The sequence below is a fragment of the Megalops cyprinoides genome, chromosome 15 (assembly GCF_013368585.1).
Source record: "Megalops cyprinoides isolate fMegCyp1 chromosome 15, fMegCyp1.pri, whole genome shotgun sequence".
Taxonomy (NCBI): domain Eukaryota; kingdom Metazoa; phylum Chordata; class Actinopteri; order Elopiformes; family Megalopidae; genus Megalops; species Megalops cyprinoides.
Window position 1 is genome coordinate 14,405,278 of NC_050597.1, and position 24,519 is coordinate 14,429,796.

At 42.3% G+C, this 24,519-nt stretch overlaps 1 protein-coding gene across 1 annotated transcript in view; it reads left to right on the forward strand.

Moving 5' to 3' along the window:
* Positions 1-24,519, forward strand: part of prim2 (DNA primase subunit 2) — a 77,113-nt gene that overhangs the window by 24,569 nt on the left and 28,025 nt on the right. The window contains exons 8-10 of the mRNA XM_036547353.1: positions 17,659-17,726; positions 21,347-21,419; positions 23,550-23,735. Coding sequence (XP_036403246.1) covers positions 17,659-17,726; positions 21,347-21,419; positions 23,550-23,735 — 327 coding nt within the window. The remainder of the gene's footprint in view (positions 1-17,658; positions 17,727-21,346; positions 21,420-23,549; positions 23,736-24,519) is intronic.

Consider the following 24,519-nt stretch of genomic DNA (forward strand, 5'->3'; position numbering starts at 1 on the left):
ATCTTTTCTGGAAACTGGGAAACAGGCAGTAATCAAGATGTGTGTGAAATACCAGGTTTGTACACTGGACTCTTGACTGGAGGGTTATAGGTTCAGGTCATCTAGATTTCTGGAGAAAATAGGCAGCTGTAAAGGTGGGTTAATGAATTTGCATATTTCTATGGAGGTGTACCTCTGTAAGTGAAATGCTGTTATTATTTTTTGAATAAACAATTAACCTCATCTTCAACTGTCAACACTGATCCATATTAGTAAGTGAATAACGGCTTCTCATTATGAATGTTCCTAGGGTTCCTAGTGATTGACAGCCCAAAAAATGACTGTAATTTCATGAGGTTTGAAATGGAAGGTTCCCTTTTGGAGAAATGCTGAGAAACCACAAGAGCTTTTGATGCTGCCTTAAAAAACTTGCATCATATTTAGCCTTAATTTAACTATTAGCATATTTGTTAGTGTCTTGTTTGTCATTCATTTTTTCCTATGTTGCAATGTTGGCTAAACGAGGATCCTCACACATCTGTGAAGCAATTGGACATCGCAGTAGGTGGTGAACTGTCACTGTCCAGTTCTTTACACTGCCAACAGATCCAAATGGACCCATCAGTCTAGACCTCTGTAGAAGGTGCTTAATGTTCTGTCGGTTATATAAATGAGTGGTAGCAGATTGTACGGTTGGATAGACAGCTGATCAGAAGGATGGAGCAGGAGTTCTCCTACATTGCAGCCGGCCACTAACGGAAATGCCATCTTGACGTGGAAGGCTTGGCTTCCTGTCTCCACTTGTGATAAATGAGTGTCCATTGTGTGGCTTATTGTGCCCGGTTGCCAGCAGCAGGCTAAGGAAGAGACCGCATTAACTGGAAGTCTCAGAAACTCAGGTGGACCCACTAAATTAAAGATTGGTTTGTTCAGCCCACCACATTTATCTTGTTAATGTAATGAGATGCCCAGCAAGTCACTGAAACAATTCTTCCCATAGCTGGATGTTCATGTTAGTGCAAAACTGGCACATACTAAGAAAATGTTGCAGCTGTTCCAATTGACCTGCCTGTCTTAAATTAGAATATCTGAAAGTAGAATATCTGCTCCATGTATTGTAAGTTGATTGATGATTTATAAGTTGTGGAATGCTTTAAGAATTTTGTAAAACTGCTACAAAACTTAAAAATAAAACTTTGCCTCTTGCCTTTTGAAAAGTGATCAACCTCAGTTTGTACCAGAGTTGAAAACTAGTATTGGACTTAGATGTGCTGTCATTTTTCATTCGTCACCTTACAGGTTTCATAAGCTTTCTTAAGTGAAACACAGATTCCCAATCTCTCCATTTGGAGCGATAATTAGAGGAAAGAACAAGCCTTTTTTCTCCCTAAAATGAAAAATGAAAAGCTTATTAAGGCAATTATGCAGATTTGCAGCAGAAGATGACAGTATCTAATAATTCAAGTTTATGTAAGCCTTTAAAATATCTAATTTCCATGCAAATCATTACAGCCAATCTCCTCACTTCAGGGTTAATTGAAATTGGATCGAGGGGGCCCAGCTCCTCACATGTTCAACATTTAGCATCCATGTAACGGCTCTGTTTGTCATGTATGTAATTATCCTGCAAGCCAGAGAGTAGACAGTTGACGCATGAATGTTGTGGTCGTGCCAGAGGTGGCGCCGCCCTGGGTTTGAGTCGAAGTGACGTGGCTTAGGAAGCTTTGTGCTCGCCGTGTGACGTTAAAGTGTTGTGAGTAATGAGCAGCGGCCTGCGGTACGGCGCCCTCACCATCGCTCTCGCTCCGCTTGTATTTAGCGTTACACGCTCTGCGAGGTCGGCGACCTCCTCGCGGGCTGGCAGCGACGGCCGGGACAGATTAATTTGGCTTACCCGCCTGTCAGGGACGAGCCCCGCCTGGGATGGAACGCCCATGCCCGCTCAAACATTTATCAAGCCTCGGCCGCGTCCTTCAGCCCTGCTTCCCCCCCCTCTCTCGTTGCTCTGGCGCCCAGCAACAGGCGCTTTATTCGTGATAATTAGCCTGGTTTGTGCTGAAGGACTGTTATCTGTGCTGTACGTTCCGGGCAGGCTTGGAAATCGATGGTCTGATAACCCCTCTTCCTACTGGAGAGATGGAGCCAGGCTGGCACGGGCCGGAGCTGGTTGATTAGGTCGATCTGCCTGGATCTTGACGACTGCCTGGACCCAACCGCCTGTGTTCTTTTACAATGGGGAAGGAATATCGCACCCCATTCACACCCGCAAGTGTTGCTGTGAAAGGTCCATTAGGAGATAGAAGACAGGAGTTGGTGTGACAGAAAAAATAATTGGCATATGGCTCTTCCCAGTCTCTGGTGGCTTCTTTCAAGACTGCTGGTATTAGTCATATCTCACTGTCGTCCCTCTGCCTTCCACTGGCTCCGGCTGGCGTCCCGAAAGGGATCACAAATTTTCTTGTTGCATTCAATTTTCAGGTTTCACCCTTCAGACAGACCTCATGCTTCGTCACAGCTGGATATAATGACTAACCAGCCAGCAGGCCACTGCAGCTTTTTAAGAGCACAGGCCACAAAGTCTGAGACTGAGATTGTTACCGTTGTTGCTTTCAGAGTTACTGGATTTTTATGCACATGCACTGGCCTGAAAGAGTGTTTAGGCAGACTGTGAAGCTGAATGGCTAGTGGCCCCTCAGCTGGAACGATGTGTATTCCTTCTAGTGATATTGCGATGCATGGGTGAGAAAGTGGCTTTAATGTCAAAAGGAGCTACTCATGGCTGTACTTTCAAAGCAGGTTTCATTTTTCACAGTGAAACTTGAATTTCTTATCTGTATATCATTTGAGATATCTTTGTGTGTCTGCTACAAAACAAAATAGTGGACACAAATCTGATGCCCATCTAAGTTTGTCTGCATGGCAGTTGACTTACTGAATTGCACCACAATTTAGTTTAAAAAAGTAACTTGCCTTGTAGAGGCATTTGGCTGTAAATTTAATGTACTTCGACTTTTCATTGTACACTATTAATTTAAATAGCACATCATCATTTAGACTGTTTGCATTGTAATCAACTAATACAGATGTGTACCATTTCTGGGGAAGCAGTTTATGCAGTGGATATGAGCTTTCACAGTTTGTAACATCACACTGAAATCCTCCTTTCGGAAGCAGTGAGTAATGTGGTGTGTGTCTGTTTTATATTCCTGGATGACTAAAAAAAGGGAAAGAGTAGTTTTATTAAATAAAATATTGTAATCCACTCACTGGATCTCCTTATATGGCATTATGATGATGATGCCTCTCACAATGGTTCCTCATCCTTGCATATCCACTCTTAATTTTAAATCAGTTGTGCATCACTGCCTTGTACCTACCTTGTCAAGTAAGAAATTCATGATTTAAAAACAGATGTCAATCTTTTTTTCTGAAATTCAGGTGATTAAAGATTCATTGTTACGGCCATAATTAAATTGATCTTTCGCTAACTTTTTGACAGAGATACTGCACCATTGTAGACTCAAATCATTTTGCTGTCAGTGTATCACTGTCGCAGGTGATTGAGCATATCTTGCCGTATCTGCTGGGGAGAAAGAGAGAGGTTCAGAAAAAGTGTGAAGCAGCCCACAGCTTCCCTGCGATGTGTGAGGGGGCGAAGTGTCACCAGGGAGACGCGTTCACACGGTAACACTAACAGGCTGTCATTCTCTACCCCCTCCTCTGCTGTGCCGCCCCGTCTACAGCGGATGGAGCCTCTCTCATAACCGAGACAAAGGCACGGCTAGCAGAAGGCCAAAGCCAACCAAATGAATATTTCACAATTCTAATTATTTGTGACTCTCCGGTTGTTGGGGAGAGGGGTCTCTTTAAATATTAAACGGCTCATCTCCTCCAGCAGCCGGATCGTTGTGGGAAAAAAAAATGTTCAGAGGCCGATCTCAGGCCCGTCAAGCAGAAGGCTCCAGCATGGAGTAGCTCATACAGCATGCCATTATTATTCTCGACTCACAAAGACACATTGCATATCGAACTCTCCATTGTGGCTCTTTTTCAGCGTCACCTTGACATGCACTCGGCGTTTAATCTCGCCTGTGCCGGTGCACACCACGTACACTGTACACACATTGGTCGTGTCCAATTTTATGTTGCCTTCATTCCCTATTTAATTTGATTCCACAATTTTATGATCCAAGCAGTGAAATAGAGGTCCAATGAATATTTATAGAGTGGTCTAGTAAACAGGAAACTTGATGGCACTCTGCCTTTTATAGATGCCCTTAGAGAAAAATGATAGGAACCTAATTTCATTGTAGTTTACCTGCTGGAGGAATTTGGTGCCCACTTGAAGTTTTGTTTTGCACATTTGTAGATGCCAGTTATCAAAGTGTCATGGGAGAAATTAGGCTACCTCCAATTGTTGAAGACAAAATGCTACATTTACTGTTTTAAATAAATGTCACATGCTCTATACTTATCTTGAATATCATAACATGACTTCCTTGTATGGTGAATTATAAATCATAAAAATTGCAAAAGGACAAGACTTCTGTCTCCTCCTTTTTGCCACCCCAAATGCAGCACTGAAAGGAACTGCCCTGATTTATGAAGCACTTTCCAAGTGTGGTCATTTTTGGCTTGGAATGTACAAAATGATGTGTTCATAATGTGTTGAGAGAAAAACGGGGATGGGATGTGTTCTATCAAAGCAGAGAAACTGTTCGTAGATGGCTATCATTTCTATATGTTTAAAACCATACCGGCAGCATTTTTTGTGGTTTCTCTTCAATTCGCACTCTGTACAGTATCTGACGATGTGTCTTGTCCCATTTTCCACACTGCCCGTTGTCCTTTGATCAATAACAGTAAGACTATGGTTAGTTAATGTGAAAGCAAGAGTGCCTTTCCACATGAAGGATCTGAAGAGGACATTGCTTCCTTTTCCTCAAGTATGTGCAGAAGCCAGTTTAGTGACCTGGATGCATCCGATCCTGAAATGACGGCTAAGCGCTCCAGTACGCAAATGATGGGGCAATGTTGAGTTTGGGATCACTGTCCACATTGATCCTGAGCCGAAACAAGGGAGGGCTTTTGTTAAGCCCTGCCGCAGCATTTCTCTCAACTTTCTGGTGATTGATGGGGAATAATGATTCGCTTACATCAGCAAGAGCTGCGAGGGGGTGCGGTTATCCACACCAACTAAATGCTCCTCCTGCACGTCCCTTTTGTTGCATTTTTTTTTTTTTTTTTGTGCAGCTTTGTCAGCTTTTCTCCACTCTTTATTCCGCTGTCCTTTAGGGTAAAAAGGATCCCAAAGGCTTTGTTCCCGCTGTAGTGCCACTGACAGCCCATTGTAAAGTCTAGCTGAACTCCCTGAAGATACCTCTTCCATCACCTAGAAATGTAATGGAAAGAAAACGTTAATCTCAGAGTAGGGAATGGTTATCCACTTGTGAACCTTGAATAGCCCATTAGGGTAATTAAAAAGGAGGGCATACATCATTCCCTCCCGTTCTGCAGCTTCTGACCTCACAAGCTCCTCTGTTCACTTTCAATGTACCTGTCTTTGGTCCTTTTCTTAACATTTCTCTAGTATCCAAAAATCATTGTGAACAGCTCACAGTATATAATTCTATGTAATGAAAAGTTATGAGGAAACGGTATGAGCATTGTGTCGGGTCCTGTGTGAAATATATGCCTACAGAGAACTCTAAAGCAATGCAAAGTATTGTCTGCAGATCTTTGAAGGTCAGTTTCTTTTATTCCAGTGTTAGCTTGGATAAAGACAGAAGATATGTCTGCCCTTACTAGGCTAATAATATTTAAAAAAAAAAAAAAAAAAAAACGACACATCTTATCATACATATCCTCCTACTCAGTCAAAGTTTACAACTAGTCTTGCCCAGTTTAAATGGATTGAACCCGGCATTCAGCAGATACTTTGAAATGGCTAGGGCCTACCCACTATCTAAGTCTACATAACTGATATGGTTATGTATTAAAAAAAATCTTTAGTATGGAATCATACACGTAAATTTTCTCTGATTTCCTCTTTATTACCAGCTGAAATAAACCACACCTAACAAAGTCTGTGCTGCTTCAGTGGTCTTGTTCATACTGAGAACTTCAGAAGGGATACCCACTCCCTTTGTACTTGGCACTCAGCATTAAAAGAGATGGATTGTGTAGTGTCCAGGGGGTGCAGCTGTACATCAGCTGCTTCATGCCAGAGTAGTCGAGATAAGCACCGACCCTCTGAACCACTCCGCTCGGCCATGGCTCCTTAGTTACTAACCAGCCGCAATGACGGGTTTACATTCAGCCAGTAAATGGGGTCAGTGGAATCTCCCGTGCTGGACGCATCATGGATCCATGTCTGAATGGAGGCACATTAATGTGTCCGTCTCATTGAGAGCCCCGTCCTCCGGCATTAGAGCGTTCTCCCTTCCCTGCAATATTACATTGCATTATTTACGTGCTTAATAGACAGTGTTACTTGCAAAGCTCGCATTTTCTGTGCTCACAGCTGGAGATTTTCCGGTGCAGGTCTGGTATTGTGTCTTGCCCAAGGGGGCAATTCTAGTATCTCACTTGAGTTATTAATCTAAAAAGGGATCCTGTTTACAGTAGAAAATGGGAAATGGCAATCAGTAGTCAAACCATGAGGAAATGAATCGTTCTGATTCCCATCACGGCGCTGTCAGCTTTCACATTTTCTTTATGCATTCTTTGTGTTCAACATGAAATATTTTACCATTACATGTCTTAGGTAGGTGTTTCTTATGGGTCTCATATCCATGATCAGAGTTTTTAGCACTTTGAAATGGACCAAAAATATTTTTTCCCGCTTGCATGAGACTTAGAAGACCATAAAGTATTCCAAACCCAAAAGACTCACTCTTCATGCATCCAAGAAAAACTTCCAAAGATTTTGAAATCATGCAAAAAACCTATTTTTTCCATTACAACAGATTATATCTGATATGCAAATTGTGCAAAAAATACCAATCATGCAAATATTGCAGTGGAAGAATGACTGATTTGTGCAACACAAAAAAGCGACACTATTGACAGGCTGTGGTTGCATCATGCAGGTTGGAATAGTGGCTATTGTTACAGCAGTGGCAGATTTTGAAAAACAATAGGTTCCCTGAGCACATGGTCACATGGAAGAGGGAGCGCCTCACAGCCCATAACATTGGCACTGTCAATTTCTGCCCAGTAAATGCCTTTTAAAGCGGCATGCTGCGGTCTCTACCAGCCCATTAGCCTCTCCCAGGATGAAAGCGTGTGTGAAAACAGCATGGAATGCCATTATGAAGAGTTCAGAGAGGATCTCCGGTGGGACAGAACCTTTGAGTTTGTTGAAAGCTCTTCAACAGCCTGTTCTGTTTGCAGTTGGCTGTTTTTTATTTATTTTTTTAACCCCCCAGTCATATGAACCCAGCGCATGTAAAATGAAATGCGCAAGGCACAAAGACTCTCCATGTCTGCGAAAATAAAGTTTGGTTTTGCACCTCCTTTTTTTGTCATACTGGTCTCCTCACTGTGGGACTTTTTGAATGTTTCTATGTCACCACCTGTCATACACTTATGTCTGAGTGTTAACATCCTGCCTTTGTCCCCAGTGGATAGCAGAAGTGCTTTGGAGGTACTTTGTCCTCTTAGGCAGGTGACCTTTTGCATTCTGTGGGTGTGCAAGGGATGAAATTGCACCTGAGATCCTAAGTGATCTTTGTAAGAATGGAGGGGATAATCTGTATAATTCAGTATTTCCCAATCAGATGAGCTGTGCGAATGGCAGTGAGTGAGAGTGGTTGTTTTGAACTAGCCCCTGCTGCTTTGTGCAGCTGGGGATAAGTTTTATGGGGCACAAACTATTTAGTGATGACCTGCACATCACAGTTCACAATCAGTGAGACCTGTGCACTGTGATATGTGGTCGTTGACTTCATTTGAGCAGAGATGTGTAACAGGCCTGGTGCCTGTTTTAACCGGTGCAGAATAAGTCAGTTGTAGAGGTTTTCGGACAGAGAGAAACCACATTAGAAAGTGGTGTGAATTTAATATTTGGCATGTATGCTTCTCTATCCCACAAAGGATGCATTTGGTGCTCTCTCAGATACTCTGAGACATAACAGAACAAAAAGACAAATTACCTAGTTCCTTTTTTGTAAATTTATTGTAACTTTCCACATTTGGACAAGATGTGTCTTCCTCAGGCAAATCTGATATTGATAATGAAAAAACACAAATATTGGATTTTTTTTCTTTTTGAGCACTTGAAAGACCTCCAAGTATATGCCCTTTGCACTTACGCACCAAAAGTAATAAATTAACACTTGCAAACACTTATACACAGCAAAGGTGTGATCATTCAGTGGAATGCGTGGAATTCATGGTGTAGTCTTCAGTCATACATGAACCCACAGCTGCATTGAAGTGAACATTTATCGATGTTACGTTGCAGCTGTGGTGGAATTGAGTCCATGAATGCCGGTTTCACACATGTCTGTAATTTCGGTTCATGTTAATCAGAGATTGCACTTTGAATGCAAATTGATAGCTCCTCGGGCATCACTTGAAACGCATACAGAAACCAGCACCTGCCCCCTTCTCTCTGTGATTTGCATATTTATAGATTATTTAAATTTGCCCTTCATCATGGGGAAAAGTTTGCCAGAAAAAGAAATACTTTGGAGGTGTGCTCAGTGCACTGTATTTAAATACCAGTATATCACAGACCCTTTTCTTTGCCTCTGAGGGGCAAGTTCAACTTTGACTTTTATTATGCTAACCTAACTTCAGTGTATGACTTGAATAAATAGATAAGGAATTACCTTTTGCAAAGCACTTGCTGTGCCAAGTTTGCAGTACAGAAGAGGAACTGCTAAGTAGCCCAATACACCCAAATAAAAATGAATGCCCAATTCAGTTTGCAAAAAGTTCAAATTGTAAATGGTCTGTTTTCCCCCTCCTTTTATTCGATTAATTTCTTCCACTGATTAAGAGATCTGTGTGTGTCTGTGCATCTCAAGATGTCTTATAAAACCTGAAAAAACACCTAAGACTGTGACTGCCGGAAAAACTACAGGCATATTTTGATTTCAACAAAGATCTCTTACAAAACATAAATGTAGGGCCATTTACAGCTGAAGGCTTGACTTATTGAGTGAGAATAGAGTGATAACCTATCAGTACGGATGAGTTTTAAATGGTCCTACTATGCACATAAATTTGGCTCTATGAGCCGGCTGCCTGCCGTGCCAAGCTTTATTGCAAACACTGCAGTTTCGCCTGTGTCCCTGAGCTGCTGTGAATTTGCATGGCATGACATTTGGCTATAATGTTAACAGGACAGTGGGTGTTTTCAATCAATCAGCTCCTGAAAGGCTTTCAATTCTGTTTGTCATATGAGGGTTCCCAGCTGAGTTTTTTTTTTTTTTTTTTTTTAAAGTCCACTTCAGTTTTTTCTTTTCTTTGCTTGTACTTAAAGAAAAAAAATGCTCCTCTGGCACAACAAGCATTAAAACAAGAAAGGTGTGTCCATTTGAAGGAAAAAAAAAACATTCGTAAGATTCAAAAAGAAGCTGTCATCATAGATTTGTAGAAGTGGTAACACTTCAGCTGTCCCATGTTGCAAATCTACATGTAAATTATGTACTCTTTGCAGATTCCTTTGTTTTGCCTGAGCTAACTGCTGCTGCTTACCTAACCTGTGAACTTGGCAGATGTACACTGTTCACTGTTCACAAACACGGCTATTTTTTTAAATGAAAATGTATATGAAATTAAGATGCACTATATGGACAAAAGTATTCGGACGCCTGGCCATTACATTGTAATGACACTGTATTCAAATACATATACTTTAATATGGAGTTGGTCCCCCTTTTGCAGCTATAACAGCTTCCACTCTTCTTGGAAGGCTTTCCACAAGATTTTGGAGTGTTTCTGTGGTAATTTGTGTCCATCCATTCTGTAGAGCATTTATGAGGTCAGGCACTGATGTTGGACGAGAAGGCCTGGCTCGCAATCTCCGTTCCAGTTCATCCCAAAGGTGCTCGATGGGGTTGAGGTCAGGGCTCTGTGCAGGCCAGTCAAGTTCTTCCACACTGAACTCATCAAACCATGTCTTTATAGTCCTTGCTTTGTGCACTGGGGCACAGTCATGTTGGAATAGAAAAGGGCCTTCCCCAAAGTTGCCACAAAGTTGGAAGCATAGCATTGTCCAAAATGTCTTGGTATGCTGAAGCATTAAGAATTCCCTTCACTGGAGATAAGGGGGAAGGTGGGTTGAAGTCATTAATGTCCATCAATCTGAACTATTTTCATTTTTCATCTTGTATACATGAATTCGGAAGGTGCAAGGCAGACACGAAGGGCCCAAAAAGGCCACCACATGTACATTTGCTGGCTATGTAGCACTAACTAGGAGCCTCAGGCCATTCCTACTGTTTTACCCTGTAGACCCTGAGACCAACATTTAGGCTTGTTCCACCACCCCCCAAACATGGAATGTGGTGTCAGTGTTTTCGCAAATTCCCTTACTACCAAGAAAGCAACTGTTCCAGTGGCCTTGGACTTTTTAATAATAGACAATACATTGGAAACTGGTAGATTCAGGTTTTTTTTTTTTTTGTTTCCATCACCCATCTTGTGGAGATCCGTGCGTGCAATTTTTGGAGAGTTTCTTTGCTATTGTGTTACCTTCTTTTTTACCCCATGGGAATGGAAATCCTTTGAAAAGTTTCTGCAAAGTTTTGGAAGCTTCCCATGAATGTCCGAACAGTAGAATGGTGAAGGAGGATTATATTTGCAGGATTTTGTTTGTAGATGTGTAGGAATATGAATCATTTTGATCATTGTGGGTTTTTTCAGGGAGAAAGATGCCACTCTTTGGAAATGTTTTTGGAGATGTTTTTCTTTTCAATCTTATTAATTAAACATAAACCTTTTTAAGTTAATAAGTCATTCCTGTTAAATCAAAGGTATGAATATGGAGGGAAATGTAGAATCACACAGGCTGCATAATCCAAATACACATGTATAAGAATCAAATCATAGGGTTCAGTAAGTCAGCACTGCTTGGTAATGTTGCCTTTGGGTCAGGGTTAAGTCGGTTTAAACTGGGGTCACTGAAGGTGAACAATCAACTGTAAACCACAGTCCTTGCCTTGAGATACTCTCCCTTTGTACTCTGGTTTTCGTAAGGTTTTTTTTCCCAGTACGCAGAATAAAAAAGGCTGTGTTATAGGATTCAGTAAGTTCTGTAAACTGTGAGACTACTTAATTAATTTATCATTTTGTAAACGGGTATCTTCAGCAGACTTTGTCTGTGATGGGCAACGCCTCATCACTCCTTCAGCACACATACTTCTGTATCTCTGTCAGACACATATGCCTTTGCACTCCCAGATTATTAGTCTTGTGGTTACTTTTGGTATCACTGATATCTTATTTATGTGTGTTGTCCTTCTTGTATAAATCCACACTGATACAATCCTCTCAATCTGGCTGAGGGACGCAGAGCGACCGGTGCCGACCTTGTTGCTTGACAGTATGTGGTGATCCTAAACATCCTGGGACGTTGTCCAAGGACCTGATCCATCCAATAGGCAGCTGTCCAATCTGCATCAATATGACGTGTCATAAAATATGCATTAACCAAGAGGGGTTGACCGAGGATGTCATGTTCATGCCGGAAACTACCTTTTGTTTTGGTTAGCCGCAGTGTTCTGCCACGCCCAGATGCCAGGGCACATTGGGGCAGGGTGGAGGGTGGTATAAACTGCAATAGTTTGCACTTACCAGAGGGTGATAACCTTTTCATTTCTGTCCTAAAGAATATGGGGGTTTGGAGTCATAGGCTTGAAATTGCATCTTTTTTACAAATGGCTTCATGGTCAGGCCACTTCATTTTTAATCAGTTTTACCTGGAGAAGATAAAACAGTGTAGTAAAGATGCCAGTTGAGATGGGTTATGAAAAGCAGCTGCATGTATCTTTATGCCTCCTCCATCTGGAAACTGGATTTTTGAAGGTGCGCCTAGTGTTTCTCATAGCATCGATGGCCTTTTACTTGCTCCATGTTAAATTTTCCCCACTAGGAAGAGCTTTAAAAAGAAGACTGCTGGCTGACTGGAGGAGGTCTATTAAACAAATGCAAATGAGTAGTCCGAGAAGGCAATGTGGTCATGACCTTCGCTGCGCTGTTACGACGTTTGGGGGGAGAAGGGCTCCCACCCTCTCCTTTGCGTTTAAATCCTTCTGATGTTTCTTCGTGGGCCCAACTGAATGTGCTCCCAGTGAACCAGTATAGCCGCTACTAATGAGGTGCATCCGGTGACAAAAACTCAAAACTACACCCCTTTTCATTTTACAGACATCATGTAAATGTGTAGATCACACATTCAAATGACCATATGAGTGTGTTTGCCTATTGGGTGGCTAATCTGGATTAGTTGCTGGAAGCTGGTTCTGAATTCTAGGCATTCTACAAGGCATCTGAACCAGAATTAGTTATGCATTTAGCAGTACGTAGGAACCAATTAATTTTCCGTAACATTGTGGTTCTGTGCCTGCTAATTTCCAACGAAGAGTGCCTTAAAGCAATTACATTGGAAATGCACGAGCGAGCGTCAGTGAAATGCAGCCTGATTGTGGCTGGAAGAATTATTCCCCCGGCTTTTTTTTTTTTTTTTTTTTTTTGCTCCCCCCCAAATCTCCAACTAATCATGGTAATGAGGTTGGTTATCTGTGATAGAGATCATTAATTAAAGGTAGGAAAATGCAGTCAGCCATACTTAAACAGAATTCAGGCACGTTTCATTTTTATTTCTTACGGTCATGTAGCATTGTGAGCTGTAAGAAGCTGTAATTTGAAGATACAGGTTTTATTCCTTCCTGCATTGTAGGAGGGGGGCATTGTGGGAAGAACAAGCATTGCTTTCCAGGTGAAATGTCCGTTATTTTCTCAGTCTGACCTGCTGGTGGAGCTGTCCTGTCATGCTGGGAGTCCGTCTTAGTTTACTCTCTATGCTGGCACTAGCATGCTTGGCTCCTGGCAGTTCATTTCAGATTTAAAAAGAAGCATGATCATCTCATTAGAAATGAAAATGATGAACATTGAAACAGAAATTGTTTGAATTGCATTGCAAGTGTATTTCTCATCTGTCTATATTCAGTGAAATGGCATCGTAATCAGATCAAACTGTCACACGCAATCTTTTCAAGAACAATTTCAAAATAACAGGCCCTGTGGTTCAAGTGGGCCAGTATATTCGCATAGATTATTAGTTCATATCCTCAGATGCTAGCTGAGTTGTTTTTATGTAGAAATTACATTCTGTACAAGAAAAAGCACAGCAATGTCTGTGATTTGTGAAGTGAAAAGCAGTTGGCATCACTTGAATTGTGCTCTTTTCACCACCGTATTGATTAGTTCCTACCTTGAAACAAAAGCTTTTGTTTTCGCCTTCAGCTTCCAAAGTGCTCTAAGATATAAAGGGCTTTGAATAGGATGCTGATTGAAATCTTCAGTAGTCATAGGACCGGGCGTTGGGTTCTGGGTCACAAAAGTCGTTGAGCTCTCAGGAGCTTTTGAGAACTCTCTGATCTATAACAATATTGACTGCCTGTGTTTTGAATGCTTTTGTTTGCACAAATATCTTGAAAGACAATCCTTTTTCGAGTAATCATTCTGAACATGTGGAACAAACACAGTGAGAAATCAATCCGCGAGATGCGGATCTGTAGTTCATGTTGTAGACCCCACAAAACTGGCCGAGGTCCCTAACAAGGTAAACAAATCAAACTGTCTATTTGTTGAATAAAGAAGCAGCTTCTGGTTTAGCGCATTACATCTTTACAGTCCAGTTTTCATATCAAGAGCACATTTTATTATTTAAGTGCTTTTGGAAAAGGTCCTTAATCCAGGTTTGGCTGTTGGAAAATACTTATAGGATTTAAATCCTTTTTATTTTTACATTTTTTTTTCTGTTTTGAGAGGTTACCTCTCATTAACAAGGAAATGACTTGAGTAAATGTTAATCTGGTGGAATGGCTGAAAAGATAGTTAATTGTTTCCAATCTAGTGTGGTAAAATCCATTGCCGTCTTCTCTGGGCACTAGCCTTTAGAATGTCTGTCTGGCTATTACCGTTTCAGAGGCGAGACATTTTAATTGGACTGCCATTGAGAGCAAAGAGTCTGAGTACTCTGAAGCTAACCAAACTTATTTGCACTGAATACATTACTGGAAAAGGCTGCAGAACATGCTTTTAATCTTCGGGAGTAACCTTTGTTGTTATTGTGTGGTCTGCTTCAGTTTCATTTGCTTATCAACAGAATTTAACACACTTTTTTTTTTTTCTCACTTTTGACTTTGGAATTTTCGGTTTACTAGGGCTTTCGAATTGCCGGTTCATTAAGCACGGCACCTTTTACATTTGTGCAGGACTGCTGAAGCGCGGAAAGTTCAGTCCTCCCAAACACTGACCCACAGCCAGTGGCTGTTTTTCCACTCTGAGTCCCATGGTGTACTGCAGGTCAGCGAATGCCGTACAGGAGAGGTGCATCTCTCACTGACAAACTTTGTAGCTTGTAGGATCCTTATGAGTGGCTCGAGGCAGTGTGCCGAGGAACCCTGGCAGAACAAAGCCAGTTTTGTCCTGCTGCGGGCTGCTGGTCATAGTCTGGTAATGACACGGCCAAGGCTCGGATGCGCAGTGCTGGGGATCGTAAGGCTCTGCTTGGAGCTGGTTTGAGCGCCTTGGCAGCCACACAGATTGTTGGAGCATCGACACGCAGAGCACTCTCAGATCAGAAGACTGGTGCTCTGAAGCAGCGCGTCAGTTCAGAGAGAGCGTTGTGATTGTTAAATCGCAGATCGCATAAATGAGATTTGATTATTTGCTTATAAGACACTGTTATGCAAATGGGCAAACATAGGTCACAACAGCAGTGACAAACCAGGGAATTTAACCAGCAACATTTTGGATTATGAGCCGTGCACTTCTAGGCCGTGCTGCTGCCCTGTGATTTCAATGTATTTTAGAAAGAAATTCATACTTGAGCATTTTGGAATCTCCATGAAGAGTCAACAATGTGCTGAGAGTTATGGAGATTACATATCCGTTTGAAGAACTTGCATCAGAACATACCACTGAAAAACTGTGAGCTGCAATGGCTTTAAATTCTGTAATGGTTGTTTTTATCAGGACCTATTAACACATGGGGTCAAACGCTGCCCTAACCCCCTACCTCGACTCTCCCTCCTACAATGCAGGAGATGTTTGCCATGGTAATCGAGTAGGAGTGCCTGCCTCTTTTGGGTCCAGACATTCCTCCGTCTCGACCTGTGTTGCATAGGAAAGGTGTCGGCCACGCACAACGTCTGCCCATTTCCCCAGTAATTATCCGGATCGCTGGCGTTGCTCGAAAGGAGTAATGACTTTCCCCTTACATGCACGCCGCCGCTGCCGTCCTGCATGGCCGTAATAGCTTCTCAGTGCGTCAGAGGACCACGAGGGGACATTCAGAGAGCGTGTCATTAAAAGAGCGTGAAATTGAGAGCCACTTGAATGTGGGTTTCTCTGCTGCAAGTTTTTTTTTTTTTTTTTTTTTTTTTTTTTTTAAATATCCTTGTGCGATTCAGGATAGGTAGGATACCACCAGGTAAGTTGTGGCCATTTTCTGAACTGCAGCAAGGCTATGTTCAGCCTTGGTAATCCATATATAGGCCAGCTTGTGCTTTTTTTGTATACTGTGAACATTTGGGATCAAATTCACTTGTGATTTTGTGATTCGCTTTGCGATTTTCACCCATTCACTCTGGATTCTCAGTGTTGTGTCAACTTAGCAGTGCAGCTGAGTTTTGGATTTTTTTTTTTTTTTAAACAATATTCACTTTAATTGGCCCATTTATTGATATTTTAAAAATAAAGTGTGTGTGCTGTTTCTCATGGATATCTTTATATCTAATTCACTGCAGCATTTTGTATGTTGTTACCAAGGTAATCTGTCATTCACAAAACAGCTAGCATGTATTTACAGAGTGGCGTTGGAATCAAGGCAGTGGAAACTGCTTACACGCATGACCGCTTCGGTTTTAAGCAGTGAGGTGTCATTATGCGCTTCATGTTATGCTTGGGATTTTGATTCTGTATGTGTCCTGATGCTTTTATTGGTGTTCGTATCATGAAGCACATGGGTATTCACAGACCTTAACTGAACTCATGAACATGCGAATACACTAAATAACATGTCCCTGCCGATACTAAACTGTGGTCTCGCTAATATCTCCAGCAGGGGCCAGTTCTGTCTGCAGAAGTATGTGGTGGTGAATTTGAAAGTATTTAGTTTGTTTTATGGCTTTTCCTGGCTCGCAGTTCATAGTCTTTACCGCTCGAGACCATGTAGTGTCTTGTCAAAATAATGTCCTCAGCAAAAGAAGACCTGTTTAATTCTTGATAACTGCTGCATTAGAAAATAACCTAATCACAGTTAGATTAATGATGCCATTATTGGCTCCTCATCTTGATATCTCTGACCAGCACCAGCATACTGATGCACATGGGGCAATCTTGCGGCATGCAAACTATTTAATAATCGATGCCAGCATCTTGTATCAGCTTTAGCAGGAAGCGACAGGCTGTGATAGCGCCGGCCTCCTGCAGGCACCAATTGTTGTGATTCGTAAGTGTGAAACTGAACACACTGTTCTGCTCGTTGTCTGTGTGGTATGTAAACGGAGTCTTTCTCTTTTTTTTGCCTTGGCTTTCCCGGAGTCCTAAAGGAAATCATGAATTGGAAGGCGACAGGCATGCGCCATGTGGCTTGCAAAGCCTGCTGCATTCCATCTTTTCGTCATGTTTAGAACTCCACATCTCTCCATTCTCATCTTTCTGTTTGCTGCAGTTAACCGATGTCCTGTCGGGTTGGCTTCAGTGCTGATTGATGTCCTCAGGTTTGAATTACTTATAGGCCTCATCATTTGTGCTGGAAAGGGCCAGAGCCAGCTTTAATTGTTTTCACAGTCTGCGTGTCTGGAAAAGCCAGGAGCTGAAGTAGTCTGAAAACATTTGCTGAAGAGGAGAGGAGAGATCAGTTTTCATTTATTTCCTTGGTTTATTTCCCAAGTTTCTTGCCTGTTGGCTGCTGCTGTCAGTCACACTGGGAATGTCACATGACACACTATCCTAGGGTGGGGCATTATCAATGAGTGGTAAATCTTTGATCACCTTGTGTTACATCCTCTTAAATTGTCAAATTATTGAAGGATTGGTAAATGCTGTTTTTGTCTGGATTGATTGAGAAAAGAAAAACCATTTAATTGGGGGCGGTGGTTGTGTGTGTGTGGACCGATTCAGACTGTTCCTCAACACCTTGTGTGTTCTCTAACACCAGCAACCTTCACTTGCAGCAAAGCTGTGGAAGGATACAGGTCTGAATCCTAGATTGGGTAGTGCCGTCGCACCCTTGGATGACACTTAACCTAGACTGCTTCAGTGATTATCCACCTGTCTAATAGATGATAGGAGAACACAAGCTAAAGGTGAGGTTGTTTAAGTATATGGATGATGATGATAAAAACAGATTATGGCATATGACGGTCACTGTATGGGTGGGTTTTGTGGAGTGGCTGTGTGTTCTGATGTTAACCACGTGTCCTTGCCTTGCAGCTGACGGCGCGCTCTCTACCAGCGGTGCAGTCTGACGAGCGTCTCCAGCCTCTGCTTAGCCATCTCAGGTAATTAGCCTCGTTAGCAGGGTTATGTCATCCTCCATTACTGTTTACTGAGAAAAGGGATTAATAGGGTGGGCCATGGAAGCTATTTCAAGATAAGTTGTGTCAACAGAACCAGAGGGCATGTATGGAAATTAGCCCAAATTAAATTCCACACTGTTGTTAGAAAGTATTTCTTCAGAGGCATGAGCACATGGAGTATCCTGGTAGGATCTGAAGTGAGAAACCCGGAACTTGTTCAACACCAAACTGGATGCAGTCCACTTACACTGTCAGTCTGCCTTTTATTGCTCTTATGATGTCAGAAATTCTTATTTCATTGTATTTTAGTTGGTCTCCATTGCTTGGTTTTTATTTCTGTGTTTGCTTTTATTCTAATTCTTTATTTAATGCATAGGAAGCAGCATGTGAATAATTAATAATAATAATAATAATAAGCATTCTCAGTATAAGTGAACTGATCAACGAAGAAGGGCAAACGGGCTGTTCTCATCATGTTAATGTGTAGTTATTACATCAGTGTGGCCATTGCTAATGATTGTATGTATCAAAAAGTGGGCGGCAAGTAGTCAGGTGGGCTGAAGGTCACTGGTACAGGAGCAGTGGATAAACAGCATATGGTTCTATCACATTACTTCCTAAAGTAACCCTGTGGAAAGCATTAATTAAACTGCTTATGCTGATGACTCCTTGGTCTCATGCTAAGAATAAAGATCACCACTCTGCTTCTCTTTCCCCCATCCATCCCTGCAGGGCAGACTTTTCACACTTCACATTTCGTGTCCTCTTTATTTATTTTTTTTTAAAGGCCGCTTGTACTTTTTTCGTCCTAACTCAATGGCGATGTATTTGCTGTAGATAGTTATTTTCTTCGCAGACTTGGCATAGCTCGTGTGCAGTTTTTTAAAATTTGATTTCATGTTTTATTCATTTTTCAAAAGAAAGATTTTGAAAACTGAAAGTAAATTCAGAGCGATTCATATTCAGAGAGAAATTGGTTTTTGAACATAAAGCTGTAGTCTATTCCAGAACTAATAGCTAAATCTTCTGTGAAACTCAATAGGTAGCTGATTGCCAGTTGCTGTGAGCAACTATTTGTAGGTGCCCAATTCGAGAACTGGGCTACTTGTATAACCCCTCTCTAAGATCTCACACTAGCGCTGCCAAGCACCAGAATGCCCTGCAAAGCAGTGTTCCCAGCATTCCTGTGGTTGGCAGACCCTGGGCACAATAAAAGATGGAGCTGCACAAAGCTAACAGCAGTGAAGAGCCCCTTCTTGATGAGATCATTTCAAGTAGTGCGCGGTTTCCCTCGCCAGCGCACCATGTGGGGAGGCTTCTTCCTGGGACTGGAGGAACACACTCCACCTCGGTGTGCCATATGAAGTTGTACCTCTGGAACTTTCTGTCATGCTCTTTCTTTCTGCCTTTTTTTCTGTGCCTCTCTCGCTGCGTGTGTCTGTTTCTCTTTGAAGTGTAAAGTTTTCAAATGAAGTTCACTTAAATATGTAAGAAGTCTTTTTTTTCCGCCTCTGTCTGTCCTATCCCCTTGCCTCTCTTTCTCTGTCCCTTTCTCCGTCTCTTTCTCTCCCCCCGCCCCTCTCTCTTTCTGTCTGTCTATTGTCATTGAGCTGCCAATAGCAGAGTGCCTGTGGGATATAGTCTGCAGAATGTTGGCATGAAGCGACCTGAGCCCTACAGGTGTAAGCCCATGCTCGCCTCTACCTGAACGACTCACCAGAGCGTCGCGTCTAAGATAAAAGCCCTTTCTTTTCCTTTCATAACCGTCCAGCCCTGACACTACGGCAAGCCGAGGAGGAGGGGGGGGGCGCTCCCGCATGGCCGCCGTGCCGGCAGCTGTTTTATTTATTGTTGATAAAGCCTGAATGAGGGAGAGTAATTGGATGCATCAGTGGCGAAACTGCGGGAACAATTGCAGCGTAGTGGGACTCTCTTGCTGGGGCAGTCACATAAAAGGATGTTAAATACCAACTCCTGTCTATGGAATAACCAGGCATCCCCCTGCGCTCTCCGTCTCTGAATCCAAAAGTAAAAACGGGAGGGATTAGGCTCCAGCCAATTACCGGCACGGATTTGCTCGATTTTCAGTGCACAGCAAAAGCGTTTGCCGTGGTGTGTATGGGACATTAGCTGGTTGTTTCTGATTGCAGTTAGGCAATGTGGTAAGAGCCAGACTACCGTTGGAATGGTCCAGTTTTATCCCTCAGCTAAACCCAGTTCTGTAGCGTGCTGGATTGAATATGGTCTGGCTGGACCCATATTAAAGAAACACAACAATGTCTCAGAGTACGAATGATATGTTGTTGCCAATCAGCATCCCTGTTAATTTAATGGAGCACATCCAATCACACTTTAGTATTGTCATAACAATAATAAAGTGTGTTTTTTTTATCATGACATAAATAAATACCATGTTGTCATTACTTACAATTTCTGTTTTACCCCCACCATGCGTCAGATATATACTTGTCTGCATTGTTTGCATTGCAGATCACATTGCAAATGAGTCTCATCTCTACCAGGTTAATTAATATTTATTGGATCCTCTGACCTTTCACCTCACAACCTAATTACCACAATACTGTGTGTCACCTGACCTGGGAATGGTGGTAAATTGAATGTCTCTTTCATAATTGGTAATTAATGGGTTGAGGCAACTAATGCAAGTCGAGCAAGGAAGGCGATTTGCCAAACTGGCCGTAGCCCAGCTGTTGATTTCAATTAATCCCTGTGCCGTGTGAACTGATGTCGCTTGAGACTCATTTCCAGATCATCTGTGGCAGCACTGCTTCACTGCTTCAACCTTTTGTGACTTCTGCATGTCTCCCGTTGAGCTGGTCTCTCTTAGACATAGCCCTCTGTGATAGCAACACACCTCTCCATTAAGAGCTGGTCTCCTTCCCTCTGTTATTGCATTTAAAGACTTGCAAATAGGATTTTTAGCCAGAATGCCTTCAGTTTCCAGAAAATGTCAAAAAGCCAGCATGAAAGACTTGGAGGATTGATGTATTGCTAAATTTGTCGATTTTTTTTTTCCATTGAATGTGCCCTGGGTGCAAACTGATGTACCCAAATACAGAAAAAGACAGAGTTTTTTATTATTATTATTAAGTTTTTTTATAATATTATTTAGTAAATTAGAATGAATTTAAAATCCACAAATGTGCATATTTGCCTTTTCTCAGTTAGACATCGAAACACTAACAGCCTCTCGTCTTTGATGTCAGTTATATGGAGACCTCATGCAAGTTTCATCAGCGCTCTATTGAAATGGGGATGAATGGACCCCCCTACTGTACCATTCACTCTGCTAATCCATACAGTTTTGCTTGCTGCTGAGCTGCACTGTCCGTCGATGGACTCCTGTGTTGAATTTGATGTGCTGGTGCACTCCGTGGGTACAGTTGAAGCACTTTCAGATTTAAGTGTTTGCTAATGTTGTGAACAAGCCCGTTTAATTTTGGGGCGATGACAGAAAGGGGAAATTACACATCACTTGGTAATGACAGGCTGCTCTGTGCATTAGCCCAAAAGGTCAGCACACTCATTTAGCTCTCTTCTAAGTTGCTGTCTTTACTTTTTCCTTCCCTTTTTCCTTGCAGCCATGCCTATGTGGGTCAGGATTATAGCATCCAGAAGAATGTGGGGAAGATCTCCTTGGAGCAGATTGATCCGGTGTGTATGATTTTGAACATGATGTCACTTAAAAAAGCCAAAAAAAACATTCAGAAAATGGAAGAGGACAAAATTTTCTTAGTAATAAAGTGATCAGTTCAGTGATGCTTATCCAAACAGTGAAAGCAGCAGTGGTGGTCTGGCCAAGCCCCTGTGGCGTAGTAAGATGCAGTTCTGAGCTTGGAGAAGTATTTAAAAGCATAAAAGTCAACATTTTCACCATGTAAATGGGTTTCTCAGACATTCCAAAATATTACAAAATAATTTTGTAAGTTTGGGTTAGCATCCTTAAGGAGGCCTTTGAAGACTGCTCTGCTGAAGGGGACTGATCCCCCTGCAGCGTTGTGTGAGTGCGACAAGCCAAAAGGACTTTGAAGGGTTAATGTTTTGGTGAGCTGAGGTCAATATACGGAATTCGAGAGTTTGGTATCGAATGATCAGATGGCCAGTCCATCCGGCTGCCAGGTGCATTCTGGCCCTTTAAGGCAACCACTGTTCCGATTAATTGTCCCATTAACCAATGCAAATTTTGTCCTTCAAATTTGCATGTATTCCCAGTCAAAGTACATGAAATTCCCCGTGAAGCTTAGTAACCACAGTTAATAATTTTGCTTTTATTTACACATTTTTAAAACCAAATTCACACATTTTGAAATTTCCAGTCTTTCAAAGGAATGCTTGTGTTGTGGTACAAGTAAAATCATAAATTTGAATAAAAAAAGCACACACCTTTTTTGTGTCCTTGTTTATGATCTTGTAAAGAAGTCATGCAATTAAGAGAGATTGGGTCTTCTTTGATAAAATAAGACTTGTTTTAAATAACAAAACTACATTTGTATTCACCCTGTGGTCTTGAGTGCCCTCCTCTGTGGCCGTTCAGTGTTTAAGAACGGACACTTTAATTATAAGTATGTCAGCGCTTGCTGGTTGCTAAGGCAAACAGGACATTGATAATGCCCCAGTAATGAATTTCCCAGATTGCACCAGCCCAGACCTTGGCAGGGGAGATTTAAATTATAGAGGAGAGGGCTGTTGTGTTGAGAGCTTCTCCTGCTAATTGCTGTGTTTATCTGTGCTTTTGGGAAGCGCTTATTTTTGTAAGCCTGTCATGAAAAGAACAAATGGGAGTGGAGAATCTGCGACTGGGCCGCTGTTTGCGGAGAAGTCGCACTCGACAGATGGGGAGGATGGATGTCGCCGGGCGCTGGCGTCTCCCAGCACAGCGCAGCGCTCAACTTCAGCGGCGATAACGACTTGAAGAGGAGCACTTTTTTTTTTCCCCCTCTCTCTTTCTCTTTCTCTCTGCTGCTTTGTTTTGGCTCCTGTGGAGTCAGCCAACAGCATGAGGGCCTTCACAAAGAACCTTCAAGTGCTGAAGTCGGACTGAGACCAAATATTCAACTCTTCAATTATTCAACCATGGGAAGACCATTCAAGGACTTAAATGAGTATTAAAATGTTTGTAGATGACTGACTGCAGAGCTTAAGACCCATGAATAACATAACATATGTTTCATTGATATTATTCTTAATATGAATAGGTATAGATATCTTTTTCTTTATTTACAGTTTTGTACAGAGGGGCAGGGTGGGTTTGATTATTTGAATATTTGGGAGCCTTTGAACATTGAAATATCATTTTTTTCCCTTTTACCAGTGAAGGGGAGCCAGGTCTAGGGGAAGAACCCCCATGTCCGTTTCTACTGTGTTGGGAAATTTCCGATAAGCCCAGATCTGAAATTCTTGATTTGAAGGGAACTCGTTACACTTTAAACCCCTGCAGGTGTCAGTTCTCCTGGCCACTTCCTGAGGGTGATTATAGATACTTACCCTGCAAAGCCCAGGGCCTGATACCCCATCATTCACTGTCAGGAGGCAAGGATGGCTGTGTCACCTGACAGATCCCTCCGTTTCCCCCCTCTGACAGCTCCTTGAAAACAAGTCACAAGCATTCCAAATGGAAAGATCTCTTTAGTGCAGCCTTCCATCTCCAACTGCGTGCGGGGGAGTGTGTGTGTGTGTGGGGGGGGGGTTGTGTGTTGTAGAAGCGTGCTGTTGACCTTGGGGCTGTGAGGGGGGGATGAGGATTAAAGTTTTTGACAGGTTTCTCCTCTCTGCGTCCTCTCCCAGCTCTCTGCAAAGTCCTTCCCCTTGTGCATGCGGCAGCTCCACAAGGCCCTGCGGGAAAACCACCATCTGCGCCATGGCGGGCGAATGCAGTACGGGCTCTTCCTCAAGGGCATCGGCCTCACCCTGGACCAGGCCCTGCAGTTCTGGAGGGCCGAGTTCGTCAAGGGGAAGGTGGATGCCGACAAGGTAAAACTCATGCACGCGGAACAGCGGGCTTGGCGGATCGGTAGGAACGGCTGACCGTGTGTCTGGAGGGTGCAGGGTGGGAGAGTCAGTCCAGCATGTGGTCCGTCCAGAGAGTTGTGCTGTTGGTAACGACTTGGGACAGTCGGCATGTACCACACCATAAACAGTGACTGCTGCTGTAGGTCTGAATCTTTTTTTTTTTTGTGATCATCTGTAATGAGATAACCCTATTAATTAACTGAGTAGCCAGTAATTACCAGTAGCATGAGGTACTGGTAGAAGCTACCCATTTTACTGTAAATATTGAAGATGTATTCATTAGCTGTAATGGGGCACCTTATCTAGAGTACTAATTGCAAGGTTACATAACTTGCAAGGTAGCTAGCAACATTAGTAAAATAGAAATTATAATCTTGCTCAGTTCTTTCTTGCCAGGTATGTCACCTTTTCTGTGAGGGGAGTAGTTAGTTTTCTTGATAATCTCCTAGAAGTCATGTCTACAGGACTGGAGTACTGTACAGAAGTAAAAGCTATTTGTCACAGCAGCATAACAACCATCAAGCATTTTAGGGCACCTGCAATCCTATGATATAAATCCCAGCTGCATTATTGTATAAAACATTTATATCTTGTAAACCTGTAGCTATTTCATAAAGACATGAAAGCTAGTATAGGCACTGTACTGTACTATGTGCCCCATGTTTAAGGAGAAGGCTGCTTAAGAGTGCTGCCAGTTTAGGTAATTTAAAATTGAATCGTAGAGATCCATTAAAATATTTGTCTT